The sequence below is a fragment of the Benincasa hispida genome, chromosome 8, assembly GCF_027475165.1.
Source record: "Benincasa hispida cultivar pf3 chromosome 8, pf3_genome.v1.1, whole genome shotgun sequence".
Classification (NCBI taxonomy): domain Eukaryota; kingdom Viridiplantae; phylum Streptophyta; class Magnoliopsida; order Cucurbitales; family Cucurbitaceae; genus Benincasa; species Benincasa hispida.
In genome coordinates, this window is record NC_143485.1 from 39,039,963 (window position 1) to 39,065,049 (window position 25,087).

The 25,087-nt window shown below is 38.7% G+C and overlaps 1 protein-coding gene across 1 annotated transcript; it reads left to right on the plus strand.

The window, feature by feature from the left end:
• The first annotated feature begins 15,484 nt into the window (after positions 1–15,484).
• LOC150034566 (uncharacterized) lies at positions 15,485–16,078 on the plus strand. The gene is made up of 2 exons (XM_090316783.1): positions 15,485–15,703; positions 15,803–16,078. Exons 1-2 carry the CDS (start codon positions 15,485–15,487, stop codon positions 16,076–16,078), a joined length of 495 nt encoding a protein of 164 aa, XP_090172909.1.
• Positions 16,079–25,087: the final 9,009 nt, after the last annotated feature.

Sequence of the window (25,087 nt, forward strand, 5' to 3'; positions counted from 1 at the left end):
GTTCTTCATGGGTAAGTCTTCTATTCCTTTTTTCTCTTAGTTTCTCAAGCATGTTGTATGTTTTTTTTTATTTAAATGCATGATCTTTTTTGTTTCTCTATAAAATTGCGTTATATAAATTTTTTAGAATTGGGACAATTTACTTCCGCTACGCACCCTTCACAGAGATCCTTTAGGAACATATACCGCACGCCAAAAAATACTGGTAGGAAATATTTGGATCATGACCATAAGCTAATTGTAATGGCGAGTACTTATGATAAGCTACTGGCCTAATGCGTACAAGTGACGCTGCATGCAAAATAACATGTCCCCATATAGATGAAGGAAACTTAGCTATCATAAGTAATGATCTTTCAATTAATTGCAAACGTTTATAAATCATTCTACTAAACCATTATATGTATAAACATGAGCTACAAGATGTTCAACACTTATCCCAATTGACATACAATAATTATCAAAAGCTTAGGATGTAAAGTCACCGGTATTATAAAGACGAATGGTCTTAATTGTATAATCAAGAAATTTTGCTCCTAACTTAATTATTTGAGCAAGTAATCTTGCAAATGCAAGATTTTGACTTGATAATAAGCATGTGTGACCATCTATTGGATGCATCTATTAATAGCCTAAAATATCTAAATGATCCACTTGGTGGGTTAATAGGTCCAAATATATCACCATGAAGTCATTCTAAAAATACAGTGATTCAATCCCCATTTTAGTTAGTCATGGTCTAATTATTAGTTTGCCTCGAGAGCAAGCATCACATGATAATTCATTACATTGAAGAATCTTCTGGTGCTTCAATGAGTATTCATTTGAATTCTTAATAATTCTTCTCATGATTATAGATTCTGGATGACCCAATCGGTCATGCCAAATTGTACATCTGTCTTGATTCATGAACTTCAGGTTTATTGTTGCATATGTTTCAATTACTCGTATATAAATATAATACAATCCAGAAGATAAAGCAGACAATTTTTCCAATATACATTTTTCACTTGAGATGGTAGAAATAATATATAGATATTCCACATTATTCTTACTATCAGTCTCAATATGATAACCATTGCAATGATTAACTAGAGAACAATGCATTGTCAATTGTAAATTTTATTCCTCTAGGTAAAAGAATATTTGCTTTTCCAAAACCTTCGATCAAGTTTGCAGAACTTGATATTTCATTTACTTTTGCTTTTATCATTGTCAGTTTGGAAAAGTGTTATTTATTTGTAAGTATTGTGCCTGTAGTTGCACTGTCTGCCAGACATAGATCTTCTTTACTCATTTATGAAACACCTAACATATGAAAATGATCCATGTTTCTTCATTAAAAGAAAATAATTACAATAAGGAAAACAACACTTAAAATATACCAATGTTACTAAAAAAAATGAAGAGAGATGAAAGAAAACAACAACATTAAGTCTAGATATTCTCAAAATCAAAAGAAACACTTGATGTCCATCAACTGCGTCAATCTTCTCTTTAGGAAATTCAAAAAAGTTCGTCACATCCAAATTTGTCATATGAGATAGGTCAAATATATCATTATCTTGGTATGTAAAATTTGCTTCCATATTTTCCCCTTTTTCCTTCAAGGAGGCTTGATAGAGGTGAATTAAATGTTTTGATGTATGACAGGTACGTGATCAATACTCAGTCATTCCGCATCGGAAGCATTTATTCTCAATACTTTTTGAATTCTTATCTTGTAGAGCTTTTCCTTTGTGATCATCGTTTTGTGTGGTTCTTTTGAAATTTGAATGATTAATATGACCAACACGAAAATAATAATTATTTCTTCCCCTGCCATGATCAGGACCTCGACCATGATTATTATTTAAATTCATAGCATTCACTTCATGGAATAGTATCATTCCAGTTGGTCGAGATTCATGATTTTTCATCAATAACTCATTATTTTGTTGGGCCGCGAGAAGACTGAAGAAAATCAAACTCGAGATTTCCATGAGCAGTGAAAAATAGATCATTCCAAATTACAATCATTAATGAACATTACAAATTACAGTCGTAAACAAAACAAGCAGTTATGCAATCTATACAGAAATTACAGCATGAACAATCAAATAAGTAAGAAGAATGCAACGAATGTTTGTCGACTCGTCTCCACATTCCTTGCTCACGAACGCTCGAACACAGTAGCCTCGAATGCTCCAACAACACGACCATAACACTACACGAACGCACTTGTCCTCAGCGATCGCCTCGGTCACGAACTCCCTAACAACATGAACGGCCTCCATAGAGCCTCGATAGTGTCGAGTTGAGTATGACCACCAAGAAGTGTACCTTGGTATTCTCAGTGTGAGAATGTAGAGGGTGGGCTCTGTTTGGACTTGGTGTGAGGCAGACGAAGAAGGAATGAACAATTTTGTACACGATTGGGCAAGTGGGAGAAGACGAGACCTATCGTATAGGTCGATGCCCAATCGTTTAGCTAAAGCTAAGCGATCATCTAGCAAAAGCTAAACGATCGTTCAGCTCATCGTTTAGCTCAGTGTCTGTCGTCTACAAAACACTACACGATCATTTACTAAAATAAGTTGTTGCTTAGTAAATCTATATTTACTTGACAAGCACCGTTAGATGTTTTTCCGAGAGAGAATTCATCAAATCTCAAATTTCAACATTACTAAAAATGAGAAAAACAATATTCCTTTTATCTCATGGTTACCATAAACCACCAATAACCTCCCACTCAATTGGTTATTAGAGAAAAAGATTTAATTACCAAATAATTAATATTATTATCAATATAATTGATAACCAACTTATTGTTCTATATTTATAACCTATAGTTTTAATATTTTATGTCATGAAACATATAAACCATAGTTCTTTTTCTATTCCATGGTACTTAATGTAAATTTCATTTACATTAATCCTCCACTAGATGTATCTCATACATCAACCTGGGTATAACCCTTTGCCATGAGTCTAGCCTTAAAGGTTTGCACATTTCCATCTACACCTCTCTTTCGCTTAAAGATCCACTTACACCCAATAGGTCTTACCCCATCAGGTGGATCAACAAGCTCCTAGACGTTATTGAAGTACATAGACTCCATTTCTTGTTTCATGGCCTTAACCCATTCATCTTTGTCAACATTCTCCATTGCTTTCTTAAAAGACAACGGATCCTCGACCCCATCATTCTTAAAGACGTTGTGGGCTTCAGTCAATCCCATGTAGCGATCCGGTGGGTTTATAACCCCCCCATTACGTCAAGGCAGTCTCAACTCTTGAGCTGGTTGACTAGACATTTTGACGTCAACAACTCTTGTTGATTTGTTGACCTATTCAATAACTCTTGTTGAACTCTCAGTAGTCTCAGTCTCACTAGAGATCTCATGTAAAACGAAATTATTTCATGGCTTATGATCCCTCATGTGGTCTTCTTCCAAGAAGATAGCATTTGTGGAAACAAACACTTTGTTCTCACTTGGATCATAGAAGTATCTACCTTTCGTTTCCTTGAGGAAGCCTACAAAAAGGCAAACCTTCGAACGCGGTTCCAAATTCTTTGGGTTAGTCGCTAGCACATGTGTCGGACAGTCGCTAGCATATAGAAATGCATCGACCACAAAATGTATTAATCTCTTAAGACACAATGTAATACAATACAAGGATAGAAGAGAAATGGAGGGCCAGATGGAAGCAGTGTCTTGCTTTTATTAGATGTGTGTTGAGACTGCCGGTAGTGCCATAGATGAACGGTGGAGTAGACTCTCTCGAGCTCTAACTTCGGCGAAGTCTCCGATCGTCACTCGGAATGGTTGAGGGGATGAATAACTCTCAAGACTATCTTCTCACGCTTTGGTATGGATCACAAGGATCTACCCTCAGGTAGAAAACCTTGGATGATCTGAAATTGTGCTCTAAGGGTTCTATTTATAGAGCTTGATCACCGATAGTATTTATGGACCTGCTCTGAATCTGACACTCGCGGCGCGATGGTCATTTTCTGAATCTCTACTGCTAACGGCGTGGTAGGTGAAATGTCAACATCACCTTTTAACACTCCTGAGGTATGAATTCATGCTTGGTTTTCGAAGTGTCAACGCATTCCACCATCCTGGCGTTCATCCCTCTATTATGGTTATTACTCTGTATCCGTAATCTCCCTACGATGACCGCATTCACTTGATCGCCGCAACACCCATGCGACGGACGCATGCGATTGTCTTGGCGATAGCCTCGCTTCCGCACATGCGATCGATTTTTGGGTTTGCTACAAAAATAAATAGTTGAACGCATAATAAAGCATAAAAATGGGTTAGCCGATATTCTTAATGTCGTTCGACGCAAGCTTGTTTTCTCATGAATCCTTAGTATAATCGCCACATATTCTACTTAATAACCCTCATAATTCTAAATAAAAGGCTTATAATAATGTACATTTCTACCCGTCATCACACCACCAAACTTAGAATCATTCTTGTCCTCAAGCATGCTTTATAATTCGCCCTCTAGCTTTCCCTTGCGATGACCAGCTCTTAGAATATAATTTACTCATCCCTCTAACCTTGGCAACAACGCTCTTCCCAACTTTCGGCTACTTCTTCAAATAGATCTATTTTAAGCTTAAATCCGGCACGCCTCTGCCAAAAAACTTTTTACTCATTCCCCACAACCTTGCGTTTAGCTTTTAACAATGCGTTCGTTGAAACAATTCAAAGCTTTGCGATTTTATTAATAGAACACGACATTGAACCTAGTTATGCTCTTCATTTTGGCTTGCCCCCATGTATGTCATGCAGACAACCAACTTTGGTTGCGTGCCATATTCAACTCAACTCTTGTTTTGGCTTGATTTTGCGCCAGACAGAGGAGTTGCTCTTATGCATTGATCTTGGCCACTTACATTCGTTATGGCTTACCTGCACGTGTGTCATGCGAAGTATCCAACTACGGGTAAGTACCTTTCACAAATTAACTCTTATCAGCATGGGTTTCCCAATTACGCTGACAATGGAGTTTTTTGTTTTTTTTTTTAATTTTTATAAAAGCATCGCAATGTAGTGAACATATTTTTTCTGGACCGCTGCCACTCTCAAACTTAGAGATTGGCAGCGCTCTCGCCGCAAAGCTAAAGACAAACTAAATAGGAATGTGGTAACAAATGTTTGAGCAGAGGTTTACATATAATAGAACTTAGACTGTCAAATTTTGGAGAAGCTACTAAAAGTGAGGTGAGCTTTGCAATAATTAGTTAGCGGATGTAGTGAATTATACGTAACATCATAGATGCATTGCAAAGGTAGGCAAGCGTGCAAAAGAGAATTTCAAAAGGATAATGCATGCAAGATAACAAGAAAAGAACCTTTGAGTAGAATAACACTTGCGATCATGCTTCAGAATTCATGCGGTTGAAGCCATGCGTTGAATGATGGAGAGGATTCTTCCTTTGAAACTGCGCACCAAGGAAAGTTATTTTCGCACCTACAAGAAGAAAATGCACCATATCTAAAAAAGCAGCCACATATCCAAAATAACAATAGAAATAAACTAAACTAGAAAATAAAGGTAAAGATAGAGTAAAAGACGTCCTTGGAGAAATTGGAGTGAGATCACCACAAAGAGTCTTCCATGCTAGCGATTGTTCTTAACTGCTTAGGTCAAGGGGCTCGCCTCGACCAGTGAAACTTCCTGCAATTTTTGGGCGCATGTTGGCCACGACGCACTTAGAACTGGCATCAGATCATGCGACTGATTGCCCTTCTATCCTAGGGTCAATACTGGCTTTCGACGCATTGCCTACACTTCAAATATTGTTTGCAACCTGGTCGCACAAGCTACAATACTCCTAGGGTAAAAAGGTTGCCTGCAAAAACACAAAACTCAACAAACTATTAGCTGCAAAGTCCTCGGCAACGACACCTAAAACTTTGTGATGAAAATTCAGAAGCACATATATGATGCATGTCTTAAGCTATGTGTTTATTCTCATGCGTCAATGGTCATACGTTAGAATGGAAAGTATGCGTTAATCTCGTATGCAATGACCATGCGTTCCTATCACAAGTTTTCTTATGCTCTCGCCAAGTATAACGAGATCGCAAGTTTCTCGGGTGATCCAAGGTCGAACTCAGGGACTTGTAGCTAAATGTCATGAAGTAATGTGTTTGCAGCAAAAAATAAAAGAATGTTGAGGGTTATTGTCTATGCGCTACTCCTACTCCTAACTAACAGATTAAGCAGTGGAAGTATGACTGCGAGAGATAGAGACACGAAAACTGTTAACGTGTAGAAAATGCATGGAAAAAAGGATAAAATGGTGAGGATGTCTTCATCCCAACACTAAGCTTGACTGCAAGGGTAACCCCAGCCAACGCATGCTATGCGATCATGCTATACACACTGGACGTAGACGCATGCGATGTATATGCGATAGTGTCGAGAGGCCTTATTTCTAAGTCTCTATTCTTGCTCATGTGCTCTCACACATAGGTAAGATGACCACATACCACCATATCCTACTCAAAGGGTGCATACGCTCTGTAGTAGTAAACGGAGCTTATTCCTAAGTCCCCATTCTTGCTTATGCGATTCAATCTGCTCTCCTGAGTCTAGATTTAGATTTTAAACTACTCTCCCAAGTATGCCTAAATGATGAATGATGCTCTCATAAGACAAGGTAATCACATGAAATAAAGTTGACGTAAGATTAATCCTATCTCTAGCGAATACTTGCTTATATTGCTTAATGCGATCATCTACTTACCCTCCTGAGCAGTTGGTTGCTGCTGACTCTACTCATAGACAAGCATTGCATCCGCTTATAGACAAGCGTTGCTACAACTTCACATTATGCAAATATGATTTTCTCACAATACTCGAGCAACGCACACCTCCCGGTGGTTTGCTACATGCTTCATATGTCTATGTCATATGATTAAGTATGCGATACTCTAGTAGTCTCACTTAGTAATAAAATGAAAATGAAAGATGCTAAGTAAATGAAGATGGAGATAGAATCAAAGGAAAATATAAAAATGTATTGATCATAAAATGTATTAATCTCTTAAGACACAATGTAATACAATACAAGGATAGAAGAGAAATGGAGGTCCAGATGGAAACAATGTCTTGCTTCCATCAGATGTATGTCAAGGCTGTCGGTGGTGCCATGGATGGGCGGTGGAGTAGACTCTCTCGAGCTCTAACTCCAGTGAAGGCTTTGGTCGCCACTCGGAATGGTTGAGGGGATGAAGAACTCTCAATACTGTCTTTTCATGCTTTGGTCTGGATCACAAGGATCTGCCCTCATACAGAAAACCTTGAATGATCTGAAATTATGCTCTAAGGCTTCTATTTATAGAGCTCGATCGCCGACATCATTTATGGACCTGCTCTGAATCTGACACTCGTGGCGCGATGGTCCTTTTCTTAATCTCTACTGCTAATGGCATGGTAGGTGAAATGTCAACATCCCCTTTTGACACTCCTGAGGTATGCGTTCATGCTTGGTTTCTGAAGTGTCAATGCATTCCACCACCCTTTCGTTCATCCCTCTATTATGGTTATTACTCTATAGCCGCAACCTCTCTGCGATGACCACATTCGCTTGATCGCCGCAACACCCATGCGACGGACGCATGTGATCGTCTTCGCGATAGCCTCGCTTATACACATGCGATCGATTTCTGCGTTTGCTACAAAAATAAACAGTTGAACGCATAATAATACATAAAAGTGGGTTAGCCGAGCTTCTTAATGCCGATCGACACAAGCTCATTTTCTCATGAATCCTTGTATAATCACCGCATATTCTACTTAACAGCCCTCATAATTCTAAATAAAAGGCTTATAATAACGTACATTTCTGCCCATCATCATCTAACATTCATTGGACCACAGAGGTCTAAATGTACAAGCTTCAAGACTTCCTTGGCTCTATAACCTTTTCCACTTTTCACCAACTTCTCAATCCTATTGAGGTTGATGTGACCTAATCTCAGATGCCAAAGATGGACGTTTTCTTTAGAAGAAACCTTTGGTCTTTTAGTTGTTGTTGCCATACTGAACATTTCAGTGTTAAACAAGGCTTTTAAGACTAACAACGTACATATAAGTTATTTTCCATTGAACCATAACCAATCTCCATTCCATTCTTGAAAATAAACACTTTATTCTCAGAAAAGAAGACAGTATAACCTTGTTCAATGAGACAAGAAACCGAGATTAAGTTCCTCTTAATATGAGAAACTACAAAAACATTATCTAGTAACAGATAACGTTTCTTGTCAACAAATAACTTCAGCCTCCCTACAGCAACAGCTGAAACAACCTCACCAGTACCGACTCAAAGAGTCATCTCTCCTTGTGGCAACATTGGCCAGGAACTGAATCCTTGGTAAGAGAAACTGACATGATTGGCAGAAACTGAATCAAGGATCCAGAAAGAATCATCATTCTCTACTAGACACGTCTCCAAGACCAAAAATCATATTTACTGTCTTATCTCCTCTTTTGGAGAGTAGTGGGATCGAGGTCGTTTGCCACGAAATTCGTCTCACACAATTCTTTCCACTGTAAGTAGTCGGTCATTTTAAAAGCTTTAAATGGAAATACTAACGAGTTGCTAAAAATAAAAACACATTGAACCACGTTAGGTTTTAAGCAAGTACCCGTTGTAAAACAAAACAACATCCAATAAGGTTTTAGCAAAACTAATATGAACCCCGTGTGACATCTAGTTTCGCAATGACGCTTCAAAGGTTTAGGACAAAAGCCGCTGAAGGGAGGTCAGTTATCCCTCCTCTAAATTGCGAAGTTTTCAACCAGTCATTAATACTAGAACAACTCTTGCTCCTTTAACGACTAGTTATCATTGATTTGGCCAATAGATCATTAAATTACTTAACAATCTCCTGTAAGTGTGACTCGCCATTTTAGGCCCTAGAGATCCATCCCAAAAGGCCAATCCGAAGGGAAAAAATCCGATTGAGGCAAAACCTAAAGCAACCCTATCCATTTCTGGAGTTCACCTTGATTATGACCAACTGCACAAAACCCATCCGACAAGGGATGCTCAAAGGCGACACGAGGGAATACAGAATGATCTCACAGTGTGAACCAATGACAGAGACCATAGGACGTGTTGACATACACCCTTCACCCACTTACCATAAATACTATCTCCGTCCATCTTGATATTGACTCATGTAAATACCATCCATAGAGAAATGCTTCTAGGGCACCACGAGGCCAAGCATAAATCTCACGGTGTGAACATAAGGGAGAAACATGAGTGAAATCATAGACATATCAGTACGCCTCTTTCTACCATTGAGTATTTTATAACCTAGGGTTTAACTTACTTAGAAAAAAACACGGTTAAGGATTTTAATTAAGTGACTTTTAGGTTTGCCCAAAAGTAACTTTTATCTTGGATAATTAAACAACTTTTGATCATCATCCATTAAACAGTTTAATGGAGTCTTTGACCAAAACGTCGCAAAAATATATCTAATTCACCTTTCCAGGTAGGTTCTTAGGTAGGGGTGTTACTTTTCCGTCAACTTAAGAACTCCATCCTAGCCAGAACCCGTCTTAGACAAAAGGTCCCTTATAGATTGGTTTACAACAAATTTAATCTTTTATGTTTAATCCTATTAAACCGATTTTAAAAGATTAAACTAGGTTATTAAACTCTTTAGAACCACTTGAACTTATGTCTATCTCAATCCAATTTTAAAACCCTTTTAAAAAACTTGAGTTCACCCTAAATTCGCATGCAACTCTTTATTATTGATTTTAGGTCTAATTTCCTTTATAACACTTATAAACGGAAACAACCACCACAACGCTAAGCTAACACATGCAAGGCATTCATAACGCTTATAAACAGCCTAAGTGTCATGCTCAATGCATTGTCCATTCATTGCTACTTCTTTTATATAACACTTATACAAATACTGCAATGAAACAAGCAAAACATGCTTCCATTCACCCTTAGACTATAACACTTATAATAAAAGGATGATGCATGATAATACTCACTGAATATAAAATATAACTATTATATTTCATGATGCATGCATATGCTTTCAAATAATTTATTCATGCTCGATTATAACATTTATAATACATGATGCATGAATAATTGCACAACCTAAGGTGGGTTTTAAACTATATGTCAAATACTTTGGCATATAAGCACCATACATCACATGTATAATAAACCAATGTTGATGAACCGGGTAAAATTTCCTTAAAAACCATAAAATTAAAGCTAACTATTACAAAGACAAGGAGTCTCCGGTTTAAAAAGGCGAATCGGGTCTTCAACTGCTCGAGCAAAGTATCGCGTCTCCAACACCGCGTGCTAAACTCCCCATGATCGTCTACATGATAAAACAAATGCTTTGCTCTATCATTTACCAACACTTCTAGAGCTAAACGATCGTTTAATAAATACTACATGATCATTTAGAAAAATCTAAACAATCATTTAGCAAATACTACACAATCGTTTAGAAAAATCTAAATGATCGTTTAGCTATTACTACACGATCGTATACCTTTTATAAAGCGATGAAGCCTGAAGTACATGATCGCTTAGCACACTCCACACAACACCCACCTTCCGCGATCGTCTAAACGACTACGATGCCGCTAAGCACCATCGCCTAAGCAATCGCTTAGCTAGTGCCTCCGTATCGTATATGCGCGATCGTGTAGGTAGTAACTAAGCGATGAAGCTTACTAACTACACGATCGTCTAGTGCACTCCTTTTACTAAACGATGAGAATCACATGCTTTCACTATGATCGCCTACCTCCAGCGCCTACGCGATCAGGCAACCAACACTACGTGATAGAGTAAGTGATTTACCCCATCACTTAGCATTAGCTAAACGATTGTTTAGAAAATACTATACGATCATTTAGAAAAATCTAAACGATCGCTTAGTTAAATCCCAACGATCGTTTACCTGAGGCTACACGATACAACCAAAGTTTGGTCTTCTTCTTCATTAAGAACCACATCTCTATGGTTCGAAACTTTATCACAAACAACTCGACTAACTCAAACACTTTGAATTACAAACTCGATTACAAAGTTAATTATGCCCAAAAAACACAGAGGCCCTTACAATTAACACTTTGTAAATCGAAGAAAACTTTAACAAAAGGCAATTAAACTCGAAACATTTATTAACTCAGCCACAAATGCAGAAAATGATTAACCACAAATGCAGAAACCCACCGTGACTGTAAAATGAGTTCAAAACAGAGTTGTAATTTGGAATATCAGAACAAACCTGGCTCTGATACCAGTTGAAGGAAATCGAACTAGAGATTTCCATGAGCAGCAAAAAATAGATCATTCCAAATTACAATCATGAATGAACATTACAAATTATAGTCGTAAACAAAACAAGCAGTTATGCAATCAATACAGAAATTACAGCATGAACAATCAAATAAACAAAGAGAATGCTACGAATGTTTGTCGACTCGTCTCCATTCTCCTTGCTCACGAATGCTCCAACAACACGACCGCAACACTACACAAACATCTTCGCGCTTGTCCTCAGTGATCACCTCGGTTACTTAACATCCTGATTTATTTTGTAATTAATTTTTTTTTTTATGTTGGCTACTTGGATAAATTATATGAGATTTATGTTTTTGGCTAAACTAAAATATGATTTAATTATTTGGTATTAATTTAGTTTTATTTTGGCTTGTATTTGGGAGATTTGATTATCTATGGAGATAATTAAATGTGTTTATTAGATTCTTTTTTTTTAAAGGAAAAGGAAAATATATATAAGTATATATATTTTGGGATATAATATAGGAATTTTTTTTTTAAAGGAAAAGGAGGAAGTTTAGTTTTGTTATATATTTATGGAAAGGTTAAAGAAAAGAGAAAAGGAAAAAGAAAAAAAAGGGTAAATTTTCTTTTCTCTCTCTCAGTCCCCACGCAAGCACCCCCCCTCCCCTCCCTCCCATTTTTCTCTCCTTCTTCTTTTCCTTCCAGCCCTAGCCGCCGCAAGCAACCTCACCTCACCTTTCCTCCTCGCCAGCACCACCGCAAGCAGCCTCACCTCGTCATTCTATCGTCGTCGCAAGCAGCTGCCAGCCTCGTCGTTCCGTCGCTGCTGCAAGCCTCGCTGTCTCACCGCCGTGCCAGTCAGTCACCGCTCGCCTTGCCGACGTCAACCCCGCCATCCAGTTTTGCTTCTGTTACCATTCGCCCGCCACTGCCTTTTTGAGATTGAGTAAGAATTGGATTATTTTGGGCAAGGGTTGGTGTTTGAGTCTTTTTGGAGTGTCATTTGGTGTTGGAAACAATTTAGTTTTTACCCATTATGTCGACTTTCAGGATTTGGTTTTTTTGAAGATTCTGGGGGGTTGATATTAAAGAAGAGACCATTCTTTTCATCAGGGAGCTTTAGTTTGGGTAAGTTTTGTGTAAGTTGGTTGGTTATTCTTCAGACTTGGACCCCGAGGATTTACTTAATTTTTTACTCACTTCCTAGGCCATGGTTGCTAAACTAAACTTGTGGTTAATGTCTTAGAGTTGATTTGAGTTTTATCCAAGGGCTATTAAGGACAAAATTTTGAGACCAAGTTGAGGTAAGTGATACTATTACCGGTGCCTTCGTGCCAGGCGACCTAGATTAGACCTATCAAGTTACTTGGTGGACTCTGGAGCATGATTTTTGTTTAACCCTATGTTTTCCTAGTTGCATGGCAATTACAAGTATTATGAGCATGTTTAAATTTCTAATCAGCACTGATATTATGTATATTATGCATGAATAGACTAGTAGAGCGGTTTATTGTCTTGCCTTGACGCATGTTATTATTATGTTTGACGGTATGCCTACGGGCCACTAGACATGCATGAACTGATAGGTTAACGTTCATGTTATGTGCCTACGGGCCGCTAGACATGCGTGAGCCAAGTTTACGTTCATGTTACTTTTATTTTCATGTTTCATGTTTTAACGGTGTGCCTACGGGCCGCTAGACATGCGTGAATCGACAGGTTAACGTTCATGTTATTATCATGTTTGACGGTGTGCCTACGGGTCGCTAGACATGCGTGAGTCGATTGGTTCGCGTTCATGTTATTATTATGTTTGGCGGTGTGCTTACGGGCTATTAACATGCATGGGTCGACGGGTTCACGTTCATGTTATTATCATGTTTGACGGTGTGCCTACGGGCCGCTAGACATGCATTTCAAGACAAGAAAGTATGTCTTTTGGTTTTCCTTTCATCATAAAAAAAAAATCGATGTAGCTGTATGAGCCACGGGATATCTTTCTTTGCTTGTGGATGCATAGTCTGATCCCGTTAATGGGATCACTTACTGAGTATTTTATACTCAACTTTTATCTTTAATTTTTTTTCAGGTAAGAGCAAGAACACTCGGGCGACTGACAAGAGGAATCCGTGACAGTGCCAAAGGAACCAGAATTCGCTTCCGCATTTGACACTTTATATTTTTGCATGTTTTGTTTTGTTTTTTTTTATTTCATTCATGGATTTATTATAATTTAATTTATTATTATTATTTTTTATATAATTTGTTTCTTATTAAAAAGGATGCCCGGGTTGAACGATTTAAGATTTTTAGATGATGTCAGAACATTTTCTTATATAGCTAAAGCAGTTAAAAATCATGATTATTCTATTTTAATTTACTTTATCTTTCCTAAATGGAAATATTTATGCACGCATGCAGTAACGATCCCCTTTTTAGTAGTCCTAGAAGGTGGGGTTGTTACAGTTGGTATCAGAGCCCGTGTTTTAGGGTTCTATAGACTGACTTATTATGTAAGTCCAGGTTTACCTTTTGGCCTATAACAGATTCTTTGTCGTCGCCAGGTATGTTCTTTGTGAAAAGTATTTAGAATAATATGCACCCGAGTTAGTAGCATTTATGATTGCAATTGATGTGTTTTGTGCTAGTATCAAAAGTAGCTAAGGGGTGGTTACGAATAGCTGTCAGGAAAATGGTTCGTGTTAAGGGAAGAGGCAGTCATAGGGTTATCGGAAGGGGGCGTGTTCCCGAAGAGCAGAATCTGTTAGTTCAGGATCAAGATCCTCATGATGAGGATCCACAAGTTCAGGACCCTCTGGTACTAGATGATTTCTTGCTGCCTAGGGACCCCTTAGGGTCAAGGTGGCCGCGAACACAGACACGAAGTAGAGCCCAGTACACGACCACGCTGCCATAGACGCAGTCCACCCCCGTCGCTCCAGCAGAGGGTACCGATTGGGCAGCCACTATTGGGGAAGCAGTTACATCAGCTATGTTAGGTAAAGTGAAGGACTGATGGATGAACGACTGGCCCAGTTTGCCCAGTTCCATCAGACACCACCACCACAAAATCAGGTGCCGCAAGTCTAGACTCAAAACATGATCCGGAACCAAAACATGTAGGGCCTTTCGGTGGAGGCCAAGCATTTGCGAGATTTCAAGAAGTACAACCCCAGTACCTTCAATGAGTCACTAAAGAACCCTACCAATGCAGAATTATGGATATCCACGAATGAAATGATCTTTCGTATATGAAATGCCCAGAAGATCAGAAGGTGTAGTGTGCCATTTTTATGCTTACCGACAAAGCTCAGATCTGGTGGCAGTTGGCAGAAAGGATGTTAGGTAGGAGAGGGTCCAGTGACATGGGAGCAATTCAAGGAGCGCTTTTGCGCGAAGTACTTCTCTGCGAACTTGAGGTACAATAGGCAGAGGGAGTTCTTGGAGCTGAGGCAGGGACATAGGTCAGTGGAGGAGTATGGTCAGAAGTTTGACACCTTATCTCATTTTGCCCCAGAGTTGGTCGCCACAAAAGCTATAAGGGCAAAAAGATTCGTCCAAGGCCTAAAAGACAGTATACGAGGTATCGTGTGAGCATTCAAACCAACCACTCATGCTGAGGCACTTTGCTTGGTAGCCGAGGTGGACCCACAGTCAGGAGATGAATTTTCATGAGCGTTTGGGATGGGACCGTCCTCAGGTCAAAAGAGGAAGGAAGATCATAAGGCTTTCGAGCCTCACCCCCATCAGAAGGTTCAAGGCTCAGACTGACCGCTTCGACATTTTAGGCAGCAGGCTACCAAGGCGAGTATGGTGGAGAGAATGCGACTATTGTGTAGCTCGTGTGGAAGACGTCACTGAGGTTGATGTTTCGCAGGCACCGGAGTTTGTTTTCATTGCAAGCAGGATGGGCATCCGATAGATAGATGTCCTGCTAGAGGCACGTTCGGGTTTGGGAACCAGTTTGTAGGTCGTGAATAGAGAAGTTCAGGTAGGCCTCAACATCAGCAAGGTCTTGTTTACTCTACCAACCGATAAGAGCCCGAAAAAGCAGGCACTGTTGTGACAGGTACGCTCCCAATCTTGGGGCATTTTACGCTAGTATTATTTGATGCGGGTTCATCCAATTCATTTATATCATCGTTGTTTGTTAAGCATGCCATGTTAGAACTAGAGCCTTTACACTATGTGTTGTCGGTTTTCACTCCGTCTGGAGAAATTATGTTAGCAAAGGAGAAGATAAAAGCATGTCAGATTGAAGTAGCGAGTCATACCCTGGATGTGATTTTAATAGTCTTGCACATGCGAGATTTTGACGTGATTCTGGGCATGGATTGGCTATCTGCTAACCATGCCAGTATAGACTGCTCTCGCAAGGAAGTGATCTTTAACCCTTCCACGGGATCCAACTTTAAATTTAAAGGGGTGGGGACCGTGGTCCTGCACAAAGTGATTTCTGCCATGAAAGCCCAAAGGTAGCTTAACCAGAGTACCTGGAGTATCTTGGCTAGTGTTGTCGACACTAGAGAGCCTGAGGTCTCCTTGACTTTGGAGCCAGTGGTACGTGACTACCCGGATGTCTTTCCAGAGGAACTCCCAGGTCTGTCACCGCATCAGAAGATAGACTTTGCTATCGAGTTAGAGCCAGACACAACTCCTATCTTGAAAGCTCCGTACAGAATGGCCCCAGCAGAACTGAAGGAACTCAAAGTTCAGTTGCAAGAGTTGTTGGATAAGGGTTTCAAACGCCCCTAGTGTGTCCCCTTGGGATGTGCCGGTGCTGTTTGTGAAAAAGAAAGATGGGTCATTACGGCTTTGCATTTACTACAGTGAACTAAACAAGGTGACTATAAAAAACAAGTATCCGCTTCCCAGGGTTGATGACTTGTTTGACCAGTTGCAGGGAGCTACAGTGTTTTCTAAGATTGATCTTCGGTCAGGGTATCATCAGTTGAGGATAAAGGACAGAGATATTCTCAAGACAACCTTTCATTCGAGGTATGGGCTTATGAGTTCGTAGTGATGTCATTTGGGTTGACAAACGCTCCTGCAGTATTCATGGACCTGATGAATAGGGTGTTTAAAGAATTTCTTGACACCTTCGTGATAGTCTTCATAGATGACATTTCTGTTTACTCCAAGATAGAGGCGGAGCACGAGAAACATTTACGAAAGGTTCTAGAGACTTTGAGGGCACAACAGTTATATGCTAAGTTTTCCAAATGCAAGTTCTGGTTAAAGCAGGTGTTCTTTCTAAGGCATGCGGTGTCCAAAGAAGGTGTATCTATGGATCCTGCAAAGATCGAGGCAGTCACGAGTTGGTCTCATCCTACCACAGTCGGAGAGGTACGTAGTTTCTTGGGGTTGGCGGCTTATTATCGTCGTTTTGTGAAGGACTTTTCCCGTATAGCCACCCCTCTGACCCGGTTGACCAAAAAAGGAGCTTCCTTTATTTGGAGTAAGGCTTGTGAGGATAGTTTCCAAGATCTCAAGCAAAGGTTGGTTACGGCCCCAATTCTCACCGTACCAGATGGAACAGGTGGTTTTGTTATTTACAGTGACGCCTCCAAGAGAGGTTTGGGGTGCATGTTGATGCAGCAAGGTAAGGTAGTTGCTTATGCCTCCTGCCAGTTAAAGAACCATGAACTGAATTATCCCACACATGATTTAGAGTTGGCAGCTGTTGTTTTTTCTTTAAAAATCTGGAGGCACTACTTGTATGGCAAGAAGATACAGATTTTCACCGACCACAAGAGTTTAAAATACTTCTTCACTCAGAAAGAGTTAAACATGAGGCAACGTAGGTGGTTGGAGTTAGTGAAGGATTATGATTGTGAGATTCTGTACCACCCAGGAAAAGCAAATGTAGTGGTGGATGCTCTAAGTAGGAAGGTAGCTCATTCAGCAGACCTTGTCACTAGACAGAATCATTTATGTAAGGACCTTGAGCAGACCGAGATAGCAGTGGTGGTAGGGGAGGTGTCTGTGCAGTTAGCACAATTGTCGATACAACCAAGTTTAAGGCAGAGGATCGTTGTTGCTCAATGCAGTGATCCTTACTTAGTTGAAGTAGCGCAACAAGTGAAGATAAGACAGGGTGGTGAGTTCTCCTTGTCAGCAGATAATGGTCTTACTTTTCGAAGACGTTTATGTGTACCAGCAGATAGTGACCCCAAGAACGATCTATTATGGGAAGCTCATAACTTCCCATTTTCAATACATCCTGGCAGTACGAAAATGTACCAGGACCTAAAACATTGCTACTAGTGGAATAACATAAAAGTGGAGATAGCAGAGTTTGTCAGTAAGTGCTTAGTGTGTCAGCAAGTAAAGGCCCCAAGACAAAAGCCAACAGGTTTTTTGTAACCCTTAAGCATATCGGAATAGAAGTGGGAGCATGTCTCGATAGACTTCATTGTGGGTTTATCGCAAACGGCGAAGGGTTTTACAGTAATTTGGGTTATAGTGGACAGATTCACCAAACTAGCACATTTTATTCCAGGGAAGTCTACATATTCAGTGAGTAGGTGGGCCCAGTTGTATATGAAAGAAGTGGTAAGATTGCACGAGGTACCAGTATCCATCGTGTCTGATAGGGACCCTCGATTTACCTCCAGCTTTTGGAAGAGCCTTCGGCAGCATTAGGTACACGTTTGGATTTTAGTACGGCTTTTCACCCACAAACTGATGGTCAAACTGAGCGTTTAAACCAGACACTGAAGGATATGTTATGTGCTTGTGTGCTAGTGTTTACAGGGAGTTGGGACTCTCTGCATTTGATATAGTTTTCCTATAATAATAGTTATCAGGTAACCATTTTCATGTCACTGTTTGAAGCCCTTTTATGGGAAGAGTAGTAGGTCACCCGTATACTGGGATGAGGTTGGTGAGCGAAAATTACTAGGACTTGAGTTAGTACAAACCACGAACGAGGCAATACAGAGGATTAGGGCCCGAATGTTGACGACTCAAAGCAGGCAGAAGAGTTACGCTGATGTTAGGCGTAAGGATCTCGAGTTTTAGGTAGGTGGAAAGGTGATTCTGAAAGTGGCACCCATGAAGAGAGTGTTGAGGTTTGGCAAGAGGGGTAAGTTGAAACCTCGTTTCATCGAGCCATTTGAGATCTTGGCACTGGGTTGGCCTGTAGCATACCAGTTGGCCTTGCCCCCATCTCTTTCTGCAGTTCACAATGTTTTTCATGCTTCCATGTTAAGGAAGTACGTAGCAGACTCATCTCATGTTGTGGATTATGAACCTTTGCATTTAAATGAGAACCTAGCTACGAAGAAGAGCCCATTCGAATCCTTGCCAAGGAAGTGAAAGTTTTGCGCAATAAGGAGATAGCTTTGGTGAAGGTTCTTTGGTAGAATCACCAGTTCTTGGAAGCCACGTGGGAGCGTGAGGACGACATGTGGATGCATTATCCCAAGCTTTTTCAGGATTAGAACTTTCAAGGACAAGGTTTCTTAAGGGGGGTAGAATGTAACATCCTGATTTATTTGGTAATTAAGTTTTTTTTTTTATGTTAGCTACTTGGATAAATTATATGAGATTTATGTTTTTGGCTAAGCTAAAATATGATTTAATTATTTGGGATTAATTGAGTTTTATTTTGGCTTGTATTTGGGAGATATGATTATCTATGGAGATAATTAAATGAGTTTATTAGATTCTTTTTTTTTTAAAGGAAAAGGAAAATATATATAAGTATATATATTTTGAAAGATAATTAAGGAATTTGTTTTTTTAAAAGGAAAAAGAGGAAGTTTAGTTTTGTTATATATTTATGGAAAGGTTAAAGAAAAGAGAAAAGGAAAAAGAAAAAAAAAGTAAATTTTCTTTTCTCTCTCTCTCCACGCAAGTAGCCTCCCCCCCTTCTCTCCTTCTTCTTCTTTTCCTTCCAGCTCTAGCCGCCGCAAGCAGCCTCACCTCACCGTGACCTCTTTGCCAGCGCCGCCGCAAGCAGCCTCACCTCACAGTTTTGTCGCCACCACAAGCAACCGCTAGCCTCGCCGTTCTGTTGCCACCGCGAGTACTGCTGCCAGCCTCGCCATTATGTCACCGCCGCAAGCACTGCTGTCTCGTCGCCGTGCCAGTTGACCGTCGCTCGCCTCGCCGACGTCAGCCCCACCGTCCAGTTTTGCTTCTGGCACCGTTCGCCCACCACTGCCTTTTTGAGATTGGGTAAGAATTGGATTATTTTGGGCAAGGGTTGGTGTTTGAGTCTTTTTGGAGTGACACTTGGTGTTGGAAACAATTTAGTTTTGACCTATTGTGTCGACTTTCAGGATTTGGTTTTTTGAAGATTCTAGGGCGTTGTTATCAAAGAAGAGACCATTCTTTTCATCAGGGAACTTTAGTTTGGGTAAGTTTTGTGTAAGTTGGTTGGTTATTCTTCGGACTTGGACCCCAAGGATTTACTTAACTTTTTACTCACTTCCTAAGCCATGGTTGCTAAACTAAACTTATGGTTAATGTCTTAGGGTTGAATTGAGTTTTATCCAAGGGCTATTAAGGATAGAATTTTGAGACCAAGTTGAGGTAAGTGATACTATTACCTGTGCCTTCGTGCCAAGCGACCTAGATTAGACCTATCAAGTTACTTGGTGGACTCTGGAGCATGATTTTTGTTTAACCTTATGTTTTGATAGATGCATGGCAGTTACAAGTATTATGAGCATGTTAAAATTTCTAATCAGTACTGATATTATGCATGTGATGCATGAATAGTCCAGTAGAGCGGTTTATTGTCTTGCCTTGACGCATGTTATTATTATGTTTGACGGTGTGCCTACGGGCCACTAGACATGCATGAACTGATAGGTTAACGTTCATGTTATTATTATGTTTGATGGTGTACCTACGGGCCGCTAAACATGCGTGAGCTGACAGGTTTGCATTCATGTTACTTTTATTTTCATGTTTCATGTTTTGACGGTGTGCCTACGGGCCGTTAGACATGCGTGAACCAACAGGTTAACGTTCATGTTATTATCATGTTTGACGGTGTGCCTACGGGCTGCTAGACATGCGTGAGTCGATTGGTTCACGTTCATGTTATTATTATGTTTGACGATATGCCTACGGGCTGTTAGACATGCTGGGGCGACAGGTTAACGTTCATGTTATTATCATGTTTGACGGTGTGCCTACGTGCCGCTAGACATGCGTTTCAAGACAAGATAGTACGTCTTTTGGTTTTCCTTTCATCATAAAAAAAAAAACCGATGTAGCTGTATAAGCCACGGGCTATCTACTCGTGGATGCATTGTCTGATACCGGAAATGGGAAAACTTACTGAGTATTTTATACTAAATCTTTACCTTTATTTTTTTTTCAGGTAAGGGCAAGGACACTTGGGCGACTGACAAGAGGAATCCGTGACAGTGCCAAAGGAACCAAAATTCGCTTCCGCATTTGACCCTTAATATTTTCGCATGTTTTGTTTTTTTTTTTATTTCATTCATGGATTTATTATAATTTAATTAATTAATTAATTAATTTTATAAATTTTTTTCTTTTTAAAAAGGATGCCTGGGTTGAACGATTTAAGATTTTGAGATGATGTCAGAACATTTTCTTATATAGCTAAAGCAGTTAAGAATCATGATTATTCTATTTTAATTTACTTTATCTTTCCTAAATGAGAATATTTATGCACGCATGCAGTAGCGATCCCGTTTTTAGTAATCCTAGGAGGCGGGGTTGTTACAGTTACGAACTCCCCAGCAACACGAATGGCCTCCACAAAATCTCGACGGTTTCGAGTTGAGTATGACACCATCAAGAAGGGTACCTTGGTATTCTTAGTGTGAGAATCCAGAGGGTGGGCTCTATTTGGACTTGGTATGAGGAAGACGAAGGAGGAATGAATAATCGTGTACACGATTGGGCAAGTGGGAGAAGATAGAGACCTATCTTATAGGTCGATGCCCAATCGTTAAGCTAAAGCTAAGCGATCGTTTAGCAAAAGCTAAGCAATCGTTTAGCTCAGTGTCTGTCGCCTACAAAACACTGCACGATTCTTGGTAAATTTGTATTTAATTGACAAGCTCCATGATTAATATTATTATAAATGTAATTGACAACCAATTTATCATACTAGATTTATAACCTATAGTTTTAATAACTGACTAAACTCTTTTTAGACCTATACCTCGAAGCTCTAACGGTACGTGAATAACTGACTAAACTCTTTAGTCACGGGATCCACCATCCGTTAACTACTAGGCACTCCACTAAAGACCGAGAACTGAACTCTCCTTACCACATATATATTATGTGTCCATCTTAACCAATCAGAAGTGCGACAACCCTTCACAGATCATTCGTAAGTACAGTTGGGCCAATAACCATTATGCCCCTGTAGTTACATCTAACTTCTTAAGTACCATTGATCCCTCTAATGAATATCAGTCATAGTCCTACTATGACTAAGACCTTTCTTCCAAAGAGAAGCTATGGCCACTACGTTCAAGTCCCGGAATCAGCCCTTAAGAGAGCAATCTCTCTGCTTATCCCTGCTTCGGGAAAGGAGTGAATTCCATCTTGTGGATTGAGTTCTCAACTCTTAGATCAGACAAATCCCCAAAAAGGTAAGCTTGTTGAGTTGGCAATCTGGCCACTCTCACCCATACTAATCAAAGGACGGCCCTCAAAGGCAGGAGTTCCCCAAACACTCAGGATTGAGGTCGTGTCACCTATGGTCATTTAGGTGAAATGTAAGTCTTTAGTATCAATGGCATTATATATAGAGTCTAGTCATCTCGTGGTTCAAGTCTTATACAAACACTTTGTATATGACACCCTCGCTCGCACGTCTTCACATGAATGGTCAAGATCTATCATCTGTAGTTGTTTATAACACTTGCAAACCTCTACAAAGCGGGTCGTATCTATAGTGTCACTAGGATCATGTATCCCACCTTAATCCTTATACTACAGACCTATTTAGGTTATCATAAAAGGCATGATCCACTTATATATCACATATACATGCTTAAGTTCACATAAGATAACCAAGGAGCTTTATTTATTGGATATGAGTAAATGCCAGAATTAAATAACAATTATTTTGTTCATCAAACAATATGTATCTTTACAAAACAACAAGATTCCAGGAGAATTAGGACACCAATCCCAAAAAAGAGATGAAATTAATTTAGAATACTTATTAAAACCTTTCTCTCGATATTGCTGCTACAGGAGCATATTTGAGACAAGAAATGAAAAAAATGTCTTCTTTAACATATCAACATTAGTAATTTTTTCTCCACAAAACAACAATTTTGAACTAATTTAAATAATGCAGAATTGTAATCATTTACTGATTTAAAATCTTATAACCTCAAATGCGTCCAGTCATAATGGGTTTTAAGAAGAATAACTGTCTTTTGATGATCATTCTTTAGAAACTTTCCACAAGATACGAGGATCTTTTATTGTAAGATACTCAATTTTTAATCACTCGTGATGATGATGGTGAAGGAAAATCATAGCTTTTGCTTTTCCTGGTTGGATGTTGTATTTCCTTCTTTAATTGTTTCTCCTAAGTTCATAGCATGCAGGTGAATTTCGGATTGAGCATCCATGACAAATAATTATTGCCATTAATGTCAAGGGTTGCGAATTCTAATTTTGTAAGATTTGTCATGGCAACATTATCACAAAATATTGTATTTATATTAGAAATTTAATATGTACTAAATATGCAAGATAACATTTAATTTATTAACTAGATATTTAATAATTGATGGGGAATCATATCCACCATATATTCTTAACCTCCTTTGAGGACCCATCTTAGTGCGTTGTGATGCAGCAATTGGAACATATACTGCACACCCAAAAATTCTCAGATGAAAAATATTTGGCTCATGGCCATAAACTAATTGTAATAGAGAGTACTTATGATAATCTACTGTCCTAATGCGTATAAGTGACGTTGCATACAAAATAACATGTTACCATACAGATGAAGGAAACTTAGCTCTCATAAGTAATGGTCTTGCAATTAATTGCAAACATTTTATAAATAATTATGCTAAACCATTTTGTGTATGAACATGAGCTATAGGATGTTCAACACTTGTCCCAATTGTCATACAATAATTATCAGAAGCTTCGGCTATAAATTCACCAGCATTATCAAGACGAATGATTTTAATTGTATAATCAGGAAATTGTGCTCTTAACTTAATTATTTGAGCAAGTAATTTTGCAAATGCAAGATTTCGACTTGATAATAAGTACATGTGTGACCATCTACTGGATGCATCTATTAATAGCATAAAATATCTAATTTTTCCACTTGGTGGGTTAATAGGTCCACATATATCACCATGAATTCGTTCTAAAAATACAAGTGATTCAGTCTCCACTTTAGCTAGTGATGGTCTAATTATTAATTGTCCTTGAGAGCAAGCATCACATGATAATTCATTAGATTGAAGAATCTTCTGGTTCTTCAATAGGTGTCCATTTGAATTCTCAATAATTCTCCTCATCATTATAGATCCTGGATGACCCAATCGGTCATGCCAAATAGTAAATATGTCTGGATTCATGAACTTCAGGTTCATTATTACATATGTTTCAATTACACGTATATAAGTATAATACACTTTGATTGCGGACTTCTTCGCCCTAATCAATAAACGCGAGAGACTTCGTGAATCCAGAAGATAAAGCAGGCAATTTTTCCAATATACATTTTTCATTTGAGACCGTAGAGATAATATAGAGATATTCCACATTATTCTTACTATCAGTATCAATATGATAGCCATTGCAATGTCTATCTTTAAAACTGAGAAGATTTATCTTTCATTGACTAGAGAACAATGCATTGTCAATTGTAAATTTTATTCCTCTAGGAAAAATAATATTTGCTTTTCCAAAACCTTCGATCAAGTTTGCAGAACCTGATATTGCATTTACTTTTGCTTTTAGCATTGTCAATTTGGAAAAGTATTTTTTTATTTATAAGTATTGTGTGTGTTGTTGCACTGTCTGTCAGACATAAATCTTCTTTACTCATTTTTTAAACACCCAACATACGAAAATGATCCATATTTCATCATTAAAAAAAATAATTACAATAAGAAAAATAATTCACTTCAGGGAATGGTGTCATTCCAGTTGGTCGATATTCATGATTTTTCATCAATAACTCGTAATTTTGTTCGGCCATGAGAAAACATGAAATTAATTTAGAATACTGTTTAAAACCTTTCTATCGATATTGCTGTTGCAAGAGCATATTTGAGATATAAAATGTAGAACTGAAAATTTTTCATCAATAATTTGTTATTTTGTTTGGCCATCAGTAATTTTTTCTTCCATAAGAACAATTTTGAATTGATTTTAAATAATGCGGAATTGTAATTACTTACTAATTTAAAATCTTGTAGTCTCAAATGCATCTAATCATAATCACTATAAGAAATTCGGGCTTTAGTGTCAGTTTTAAACCGACATTAAAGATAGTGTCATTAAAGCCCTTTAATGTCGGTTGCCTTTAATGTCGGTTTTAAACCGACATTAAAGGGCTTCAATAACACAGCCTTCAATGTCGGTTGCAACCGACATTAAAGACCTTCCGTGAAATTTTCAACCGATATTAAAGACCTTCAGTGAAATTTCTAACCGACATTAAGCCTCTGTCTTTTTTTTTAATTATTAACCGACATTGAAGCCCGAATCTGTCTGTTTTATTTTTTAAATTCCGTTGCTGAATCCATTTTTTTGGTCAAAAAGTATAAC